Here is a 10,445-nt window from a genome sequence, read left to right as displayed (position 1 = left end):
AAACACCTTTTAGCTATTTCGAACGTTTAAGGACAGAGATAATGATCACTTTCAGTGCTACGGATTGTGTTGTGGCCAGATTTAGGGCAAAGATTCCATCAAAACAGAAGCTTTGAATAGGTCATAACGTTTGATAAATACCCAAAAACACTTGGGTAACTTTTAATTTAATCAATTGACTGGCAGAACGGTACAAACAATGTTTACCTTGTACAGTTAGAAACAGGGACTCACAACATGCTATTTTCGAAAAGCACTTGATAACAAATAAAAACTCATACCGGTTAAACAGAGGTGTATCATTCTAGTGAATGGGTGCATGGTAATGACATGGGGAGGGTAATTTTTTAAAACAAATACAAAGACGGTAACAAAATATAAGAGTCCAGCCCCAGACTTTGGCGGGTGTAGCTACAAACCCTCCCCGCCTCCCCACCCTCTCCGTGCTGTCGTTGTTGTCAATAGGACCTGTATGTTGAGTACACGACGTTCGCCACTCACTACACACAGACTGATGTGTTAACTACTTTCAAGTGAGTGTGTCGAGCTAAATGTTTCCTCAACAGCCATTGGTTCTGGTCACAGACCGGATGTGTGTCAAACAATACGAAAACAAAACCACACACAATGTGAATGTAAACACTGCTGTGTGGTTGTATAATGTGCTCTAATCCTTAAGACAGTAGCGTAGCGAGGGGGGGGGGGACATATGTTCCCGGGCGCCGACCTTAGGGGGCGCCAAAATGGGTTGGAAAAATAAATTGAAAGGTTGAGGGGGGTGCAAATCGAAAGTTTGAGGGGGGGGGGGGTGCAAATCGAAATCTCGAGGGGGGTGCAAATCGAAATCTCGAGGTGGGGGTGCAAATCGAAAAGTTTGTCCCCGGGCGCCGGGAAGGGTCGCTACGCCTCTGCCTTAAGATTTCCTGTAGTGTACAGTTTTTTTACGGCTGGGGGGGTCGTTTACAAATGACGTCACGCTACTTTAGCCCACCACCCTACATCATTGTGATATAGTTATGGTCATAAAGAGTAAGACCCATAATTAGACGCTAGATTCTCCCATTTGCATCAATTAACCACAATGTTAAAGAATTTTATTCACCTTGACTAACCCCATTCCACCCGAACTATCCTGGGAGCGTGACGTCATTTATGGACGATCATTTTTTTTAAAGAAACTTTAAATAACACAACATGCCAGATACATTTTATTAAAAACTCTTTGCTCTAGACGTTTTTACATTTGGTCCTGTCGTAGTTCTCGTAGGTTCTGTCAAAGGTGCCACGACTGGAGAGACACAGTCCAAACTGGAGGTCACACTGACATGTCTGGTACTCACACGAGCCCGTCTCTGTGTCTGCAGTTTTAGAAAAGATATAAACTTTCATTACTTAACATCCGAGAAATATATATGTAGAGTGTGTTCCTGTATAAGAATCGGGAAGTCTTTCTGGTCAGGTGTGGCTCTAGAGTTGTCCAGCGTAACTGTTGCAGCAATCACTCTAGAGTCTAGACTTATTCCTGCCAAGACTCAACATTTTACCCTTAGATCATGTCAAGCAGAGTTTTTTCCAGCCACCCCCCCCCCCCCCGAAGAAAGTCTACCACCCCCCTGAACGAAATGGAATTTATATAGAAAATATATACTTTTATTTTAAACAGTGTCCGCCCCCCCCCCCCCCCTCGAAAAAAAAGTCTGGAAGAAACACTGATGTCAAGCCCTGGTAAAAAAAATGAATCGGTTGTCTTAGAAAACTTGCTAAAGTTCAAACTTACCGGTACAGTTGCAGCCATCTTGTGTACATATCACTCCGCTGTCGATAAAAAAGGGCGTGGAACAATTCAGCTGCTGGTAGCATGTCAAGCGGTCAAGACAGCATCTGTGGGCGAGAGTGTCCAGTCAATGATTGGATGGACGCCATGTTTTTTTTTACTGATAATGACATGACACAACAGCTGGTTATGTTAATCATCGGGGCTTGGGCCAGGATTATGATCAGTGTTGTATTGGCGATACGAGAAGAAGATAGTATCGATACATCTAGCGGTGTATGATAGGGCTGTGAGGGGTTGAACCAGTCTTGATCCACTACCAAGTAAGAATAATACCAATACCATAATCAGTCATTACTCATCACAACAACACAAACGATAATTACTTCACAAAATGCATAGTATTCGCACCTAGCTAACCCACCCAAAACAATGTATGCTTCCGTACCACGCTGAACCAAATAATTGTATAAAATAGCAGCCCAATAACCACCAATCAAAACCACCACACCATCAAAACAAAACCACCAAAACAAAACACTAAAACAAAACCACTAAAACAAAACCACCAACGCAAAACCACCAACACAAAACCACTAAAACAAAACCAACAAAACAAAACACCAAAACAAAACCACCAAAATAAAACCACCAAAACAAAACCACCAAAACAAAACCACCAAAACAAAACCACCAAAACAAAACCACCAAAACAAAACCACTAAAACAAAACCACCAAAACAAAACCACCAAAACAAAACCACCAAAACAAAACCACCAAAACAAAACACCAAAACAAAATCACCAAAACAAAACCACCAAAACAAAACCACCAAAATAAAACACCAAAACAAAACCACCAAAACAAACCAAAAGTTGCCTGCTGACCTGTCCACACTGTCCACTGGCACAAGGTCACTCTGACCCTTGAGACCACAGGTACAGCCGTAGTCAGCAAAGTCCCAACAGTTCCGGCTGGTCATGGAGGTGACCAGGATACACAGCGATTCCAGACCTCGCTTGTGTAAGGACCGGGGTTCGGAGCCCACGACCGCTGAATTAACAGCGATGGCTGAACAACAGATTTTTAAAATCTTAATGCATTGCTCTTATCATCTAATTTAAATTAAATACCTAATTTTACAAATATTTAAAAAGCTATCTAGTTCAGTATTCAAGCAAATCAAATGAAGACCTCAGTGCTAACAGGTAAAAACAAAAACGTTCTGCTACTCTTTTAGTTTTAACTTTACCCGCTGTAAGGCTACAAATCTGAATGTTCATGTATGTTGTTCAGCCTCTTTTCCAACCAACTATGAATATAAATATTTACTTTTACAGTCAATTCGAATTTGCGAACTCTCTTTTCTTTAAATACTTATTTTGTGACTTGAGTATTTTTTGCACCGAGGTTTTCAAATAGTGACCGCTGTCGTGTAGGTTATGTAGTGACCTATATGGTGTAGGTTATGTAGTGACCTATATGGTGTAGGTTATGTATTGACCACTGTCGGGTAGGTTATGTAGTGACCTATATGGTGTATGTTATGTAATGACCTATATGGTGTATGTTATGTAGTTTTAGTTTAGTTTCAGTGGTTCTCACCATGTGACTGTAGGGTCAGCACCACCAGACAGGCAGAGAAATAAGAAGTTAGAACCATTGTTTCACCTGAAACACGATAAAACTTACATTAACGCAGTCATTTTTTTTTTTTTTCGCTGGCCCATTTTTTTTATTACTCTTTTTCGTTAACCTTTTCAAATTAGTCTATACCTAGTCTCTGTCATGTTGTTTTATTTTGACAAAAATATGTTTTCCTCAAACTTTCCGCACACATTGCATCACCGTCAATACATCTAAAAAATAGTCCTATTAAATTACTATTTATAACCTTGCGGGAATTTCCTTTCAACCAAATCTCCGCAGCATCCTTTGTAAGTTTAGTATGGGCCTCTATACTCTTCTGCTATATAGCAGTGTTATAACATGCATGTCAGTATTTGTGTACGGCAAGCAAAACATGCACGACTACAAGTACAAAGATGACTGTGTCGTTTTCTTTCGAATGATCATTCGATATAGATAAGCCCAGTATAGGGCGATCTATTGTGTCTTTAGAAATCATCCAACAAGATAGTTTAACTGTGTAATATAGATAGGCTCAATATATGGCGATCTATTGTGTCTTTAGAAAGATCATTCAACAAGACAGTTTAACTGTGTGATATAGATAAGGTCCAGTATAGGGCGATCTACTGTCTTTAGAAAGATCATTCAACAAGATAGTTTAACTGTGTGGTATTTGGCGATCTACCGCATCTGTAAACCTGACTTAAATGTTTTGCACCCGAAGACCAAGCTTAAGAAATACTTGTTAAACTTCAAAACAGTCCCGGATGTCGAAGATGATAAAAAGTGAGTAGACTATAATGAAATTAAATCCATATAAAAACACACAAAGGCCAGTAACTCCTGTACAAATGCTCAGATCAGTGTAGTGTAATTTAAAAAGAATCGATATGTAAAGACCAGTAACTCTCTATACAAATACACAAACCAAACTTTATATTTAAAGCTTAAAGGCCAGTAACTCACTGAACAACCAAAGTGTTTAAAAGCGCTTACCTTTGTTTGACACCACGCATAAACTTTCAGTGATGTGATAGACCTCCCATCTTTTTATACACCTTATCTTCAGTATGTCATCAACCGTAATCAGCATAATGTAGTTAACTGCCTCGTTCCATTCGATACGATTCATCTACCACAGATTAAGTGCATTCATCATGTGGCACCTGACGCACGGGGGGGGGGGGGGGGGGGTGGGGGTGGTTTGGGGTTCGCATAATGCGAATGAGTACTTATTGTTCTTCAGTTACTTGGCTATCATCGCCAGAGGTGTAAAACTCGCACGTATCAACCATATTTAGATATGTTGCCTTATTTTTGTTGTTGTTAGGTTAAATAAAATAAAATCAAGCCCACAAATTATAAACTACACGAGGTTAAAACATAACAATAAAAATGCAATCAATAACAAAGAATATTTTAAAACCCCAATTAATAATAAAACTAAAAGACACCATTTAGAAAAAATTTAAAAGTGCGTTGAGATTTTCTAGCGTTCATTTAAATCAATTTAATCAGGGTTTCTTTCTGATATTTTTCTCAAGAGGTAGGCACTTGGAACTGTTTGGAGGAGAGGGGTGGGGGTGACACTGTTCAGGTATATAGTTACAATATAAATTGTATATTTTCCTCGTCCGGGGGGGGGGGGGGAGGGGTGAGATTTGAAATTGAGATTATTTATAATAGACACCGTTTCAGATTGATAATAATGACTTGCCAACTTAAGGCTAAAGAGGAGGAACACATATTACTAAATAATATAGATCTAGATCAAACAATATGAATTTTTATTTTATTTTTATTTATAGTCGCAAATAAATAATAGTTCAATTCTACATTTGATTTGAATGTCGTTGTTTTTATTGCCAAGTGCTCTGTTTGTTTTCAATCTTCTGTTTAAGAGCTTAATTCATGGTCACACATCCGGTTTCTAAAGTTTGATATGGCGACGTAAACATTAGACTCTTAGACTAGTGATACAGAAAGTGCTCTTTAAATAGTTTAAATAACTTTAAATAACATTCGAATGACGATGAATAACAATCATTGATTGTTCTTAATGAAACATAGTAAGTCCGATATTTTGCATGAAGCAAGATCATATAATTATAGATCTAGATCTAGAAAGATCTAATTCTAATCTAGAGTCTAGCTACTAGCTAGGTTTTGATTACTGCTGCTAAGTGAGCGTGCACATTTTAACCAAATTAGATCTAATAACCAGTAGGCCTAGCAAGATCTACTAGAATATACTTATTTAACTTATTTATACTAGTAGCTACTATACTTGTTACAATGTTTACTGCTAGATATCTACAGTGACTACAGAACTCAAGTTAACTTAAAAATCTTATTTTTATCTTTCTTATCATCTTTATTATAAATTATTATTTTTAATTTTTACCTTTCAGCTATAATATAATGGTTTATATTTTATAAACTGCTTATAACTCTTTAAATGATGTCATCCATTTATGATGAGGACGTTTATGAAAATCCATTTTTCACCAAAATCACAACCAACCATCCAGACTACTTAGAGCAAGCTGTCCAGCGCAAAGGAGTTGTGAGTATAACTAGTTGTTAATTTTGCTACTAATGATAAGTCACACTCACATGTAGATCTATGTGGTGTTGGAAATAAGGATACATTCAGCATTTATATTTATTTTTGGGAAATGGAATTTTATGAAGTTTGGCTTGTAACTTTTGTAACAATGTATTGTATAGTTGGTGGGTATATGGCATACATATTGCTAGGTCTTTTTTTTCTAATTTGCTAATAGCCTACCTTATTTTTGGCTATTTTATTATTTTTTTTGGAAAAAAAGTAATATTTTTATTAAAAATTGTTGGGAAAGAAGTGTTAAATTTAAATTAAAGGTACTAATCTATCCAGTATATCTTATTTGTGTTATATTCTGATGCATGATGAGAACTAACTGTACATCTTATATTAACATTATTTCTCTTTCTCAAACAGCTTTGTATTCCAAAGTACTCAATTGCCGCCCATATCATTCCAACTCAACAAGATATCGAGGACCATATCCTTTTCCCTACCAATGAAATAGATGACGATGCTGATGACTTTACAACTCTTTCTAGAAAGGTATTTCAAAGCTTTATAGTCATAAATATATCACTTTTTGATTGTTTTTTTTTTAGTCTCCTTAGTTGTTGTTTTTATTTTTTATTTATTCAAACAATATAATAAAATTCTCCATTAAACTGTTTTCCTAAATATTTATGAACCTTTTGACAGAGTGTTCAGTATTCTGGAGGCAAAATAATTACAAAAGATGGCTTTGAAGTAAGCAGACAAGTAAGTAACACAACCTTTTTGCTTTCTAACATTCATCAGCAATACATTGTTGACCAACTTTTAGAAGTTTGTAGAAATGGGACAGTGTTAGAGTGTTTCTGCCTGTTAAAACTATTTACTTCCTGTCTACCTACATGTTTCACTAGTACTTGAGTGTTTATGTTTCTGCCTGTTACAACTATTTACTTCCTGTCTACCTACTTTGAGCAGGTGCCTGTGCTGTTTGCTGAGACATTCCACACAGACAATGGCAGCTACAGGGTGTTTTGTGTTGAGGCATTGGTCAACAGAGAACTTGGTGAGTTCAGCTCTGACCTTTTCACTTGTTTAGTTAGATCTGATTGGCTGATTTTGTTGCTCTTCTATCTTAGTCCACCATGAAGCTCCTATTTTATATTCACATTCCTAAGTCATGCTGTATAGCTTGATACATGTATCATTTTTTTTTAAACTTGATAAATGATTGAGTAAGTAGGCCTATCCCTCTACATTTGACTTTAGACAAACAAACAGAGAAGAGCTCATCAAAACCCACATCCCCCACTAGTTACCACCAGATGTTGGAGCTACTCTGGTCTAATGAAGGTAAGGCTTGATCTTGGGGTGCTTATGCTCACATGATTTTTTTCTCTGTGTGCAATTCATGCTAAAACATACTGTCATTTTGTCCTTTTTTATAGGATTTTATATTTAACTAGGCATGCAGCCCAGCTTCGCTTAGGCTTTAGAAAACATTGAGAATTTGAATGCTTAATTAATTCGCCCATATAAGGCGCCGGTCAGTCGAGGTCAGTTTTGACCCCCTCATCATAGACTTTTCGGCCAACCGGCCTCCGTGTTCTGTCGCCCCAAGGCAAGATCCTGCCAAATTTGAAGCGCCTGCTGCGCCGGGAAGTGCCCTGTCGGGCACCCGACAACTTTGCTTTATAGATCATCTAGATCTAGAATCTCTAGATCTATATGATCTAGAATCTCTAGATCTAGATGATCTAGAATATCTAGATCTAGATCAATATATAGATCTAGAATCTCTAGATCTAGAATCCAAATAGATAAAATAATTTTTTTAAGTTTAGGCCGAGAAAATCGTATTGTATACATTTCATAGCGTACATAGTTCTAAATCATATTTGAATGAAATAGTTCATTTCTTTTTATTCTAAACTCGGAAGATGACGTCATCAGCTTCCTGCTCTTTTTTAAGTGTAAACAATAAGCGACGTCATTGTTAAATGCATTCTTGTCCCTAGTTTAAACACTTTTCCGGTTGCATAAATAATACTGTTTCTCGACATTCGAATACGCCTTTATTTTTTATTTTTCTTCTTTAAATAAAATTGTGGTTATACATTTAAAACATCTAACATATTATTTTCAACAAAAGTCCGTATAAAGGTATCCATATATCGCTGACGATTCTGACGTGATGTCCGGCGAAAATATTTTGCGGATAGACAGAGAGAGAGAGAGAGAGAGAAGAGCGCACATGGACTTTTATATATTAGGATTGAAAATAAATAATTGCTCAAAAAATTTAAGGTTGATGTTAATCTAAATGAACTTGCTGATTTCATCCACTACTTCATGTAGTTAAGTACTGTACATGTTGAGTTAATGCCAGTGGAGAAAGAATGTATGAGCTGTGTATTGTTACCTTCTCTCAGGTGGACAGAGGATGAGGGAGTCCCTGGACAAAGTGCTGAACACATTTGCTGTCACCTATGACAGGCTGGAGGGGGAAAGTCTCAGAAGTATTGTGGTGAGGACAACTTTTGCTTCATAGCAAGACATAGCTAGGGTATTAGAGTGTTGTAATCTAAGTATTTTCTCTGTCTGTAGCACTATTGGGTCAGGGGTTGGGGGGGGGGGGTGCATTAAAATAACATTGTTATGCCCTTTCAGCAATTAAACACTGATTTTATATTTTAGGGGACATAACAAATGCAATGAGAGTAGTACAAAAAAATTTACAAACGTCTTTGAAATATACTAAACATTTGTCAAGAATACTGCGTTTGTAATCTTAAGCTCAAAGCTAAAAAAAAAAAGTATGTCAGTGTTAGCAATTTTATCACTTAAGATATTTAAGAAATAAATAGTCTTTTAATCTTGACAAAGTTTATTTAAGTTACGACCTTTCTACTACAAAAAAACATCCTCACACTAATTGAACATTTACTGTCATTCACAGGATGCAGCCAACACACAATTCACCAAAGCCGTGCAGCTTTTACTGAAGGACTCTGTTGTGGTCAGTGGTCATTATCTCAGGACAATATACGTGTACCCTAATTAAAAATCTGGGTAGAAAACAATGTTCATGAATAATGTTATGTTCACAGAGGAAGTCAGCCCGTCACAATGCAAGCTATATGGAAAATCTCAAGGTGGCAGTGGAGGTATTTTTTAAATTTTCAACTTGATTAAACATTTTTAAAACTAAAAGTAGTTAAATAAGTAATGAATTGGAATAGATTGAAATATATATATACTTTTTAAAAGATTACTGATATAATGACATGGCAACAAAAAGTTAATGTCAGTATTGAGCCAATCATCCACATTACAAATAGCTTATTTATAGATCTCATGACAAATGTTGTACATAAATAATTAATTAATGATCGATTTAAAGACCTACATGATGAATGTACATGACCTATTTATAGACCTATATGATGAATATACATGACCTATTTATAGACCTACATGATGAATGTACATGACCTATTTAAGTACCTACATGATGAATGTACATGACCTATTTATAGACCTACATGATGAATGTACATGACCTATTTATAGACCTACATGATTAATGTACATGACCTATTTTAGACCTACATGATGAATGTACATGACATATTTATAGACCTACATGATGAATGTACATGACCTATTTTAGACCTACATGATGAATGTACATGACCTATTTATAGACCTACATGATGAATGTACATGACCTATTTATAGACCTACATGATTAATGTACATGACCTATTTTAGACCTACATGATGAATGTACATGACATATTTATAGACCTACATGATGAATGTGCATGACATATTTATAGACCTACATGATGAATGTACATGACATATTTATAGACCTACATGATGAATGTGCATGACATATTTATAGACCTACATGATGAATGTACATGACATATTTATAGACCTACATGATGAATGCCGTACACAAACGTCTGTTTCGGGTCATCACTGCAACAATGGCAGCCCAAGACTCAGAACTCAACAAACTGACCCGTAACCTGGTTGACCTTCAGCTGTCTGACCTTGGGATCAGGAAAATTTTCAGGTTTGTTGGGATGATCAGCTTTTTTTAATTAACTAACTTAGATGATTTACAACAGCAGTAGCAGCATGGCTGCTGTAGGGTCTGCTATCATTATTTTGTGTCAAAAATTGTAACATTGATAAAATATATTTGCTGTTAAACACATCTTTTCTCAAATATTCTCCCTGCTTAAAAAGCCCTGTTAACAGTAAAGTACTTATTTTCTTCCGTCTTCCAGCCAAAATATTCTCCCTGCTAAAAAAGAGCTGAGTCAGCTGAATCGCTACAGCACACCAGTTGGTCGACTGTTCTGTATCAAAAGGGTGGTGTCAGCACTGACCAAACCACCCAAGTCCATGAATAAAGACAACATAAAAGGTACTATATGATTTCTATTGTCAGCATCAACTTGTCT

General features: G+C 36.5%; 2 protein-coding genes across 2 annotated transcripts in view; one reads left to right on the top strand and one right to left on the bottom strand.

The window, feature by feature from the left end:
• Positions 1–1,176: 1,176 nt before the first annotated feature.
• On the bottom strand, positions 1,177–3,058 carry LOC131937162 (acidic phospholipase A2 2). The gene is made up of 4 exons (XM_059294369.1): positions 3,028–3,058; positions 2,663–2,846; positions 1,778–1,881; positions 1,177–1,358 (listed from the first exon to the last, which is right to left on the bottom strand). Exons 1-4 carry the CDS (start codon positions 3,056–3,058, stop codon positions 1,228–1,230), a joined length of 450 nt encoding a protein of 149 aa, XP_059150352.1. The 3' UTR covers positions 1,177–1,227.
• Positions 3,059–5,330: 2,272 nt separating this feature from the next.
• LOC131937166 (ankyrin repeat domain-containing protein 27) overlaps positions 5,331–10,445 on the top strand; it is an 86,161-nt gene continuing 81,046 nt past the window's right edge. Inside the window, exons 1-11 of the mRNA XM_059294371.1 lie at positions 5,331–5,476; positions 5,819–5,973; positions 6,391–6,519; positions 6,673–6,732; positions 6,943–7,030; positions 7,234–7,317; positions 8,397–8,491; positions 8,924–8,983; positions 9,075–9,131; positions 9,909–10,051; positions 10,269–10,408. Of these exons, the coding sequence (XP_059150354.1) occupies positions 5,866–5,973; positions 6,391–6,519; positions 6,673–6,732; positions 6,943–7,030; positions 7,234–7,317; positions 8,397–8,491; positions 8,924–8,983; positions 9,075–9,131; positions 9,909–10,051; positions 10,269–10,408 (964 nt within the window). The 5' untranslated portion in view covers positions 5,331–5,476; positions 5,819–5,865. The remainder of the gene's footprint in view (positions 5,477–5,818; positions 5,974–6,390; positions 6,520–6,672; positions 6,733–6,942; positions 7,031–7,233; positions 7,318–8,396; positions 8,492–8,923; positions 8,984–9,074; positions 9,132–9,908; positions 10,052–10,268; positions 10,409–10,445) is intronic.

Source organism: Physella acuta, unplaced genomic scaffold (assembly GCF_028476545.2).
Source record: "Physella acuta isolate Inbredline_101_S28 unplaced genomic scaffold, ASM2847654v3 ptg000201l, whole genome shotgun sequence".
In the NCBI taxonomy this organism is placed as follows: Eukaryota; Metazoa; Mollusca; class Gastropoda; family Physidae; genus Physella; species Physella acuta.
This window is presented reverse-complemented; position numbering and strand designations above follow the sequence as displayed.

Bases quoted from the DNA above. Each gene is read 5' to 3' on its own strand.
- LOC131937162 (XM_059294369.1), bottom strand. From the start codon at position 3,058: ATGAACATTCAGATTTGTAGCCTTACAGCGG. The intron at 1,882-2,662 runs GTCAGCAGGCAA...TCTCGCCCACAG, and splicing joins CCAGTGGACAGTGTGGACAG to ATGCTGTCTTGACCGCTTGA. The intron at 1,359-1,777 runs GTAAGTTTGAAC...CTAAAACTGCAG, and splicing joins AGATGGCTGCAACTGTACCG to ACACAGAGACGGGCTCGTGT.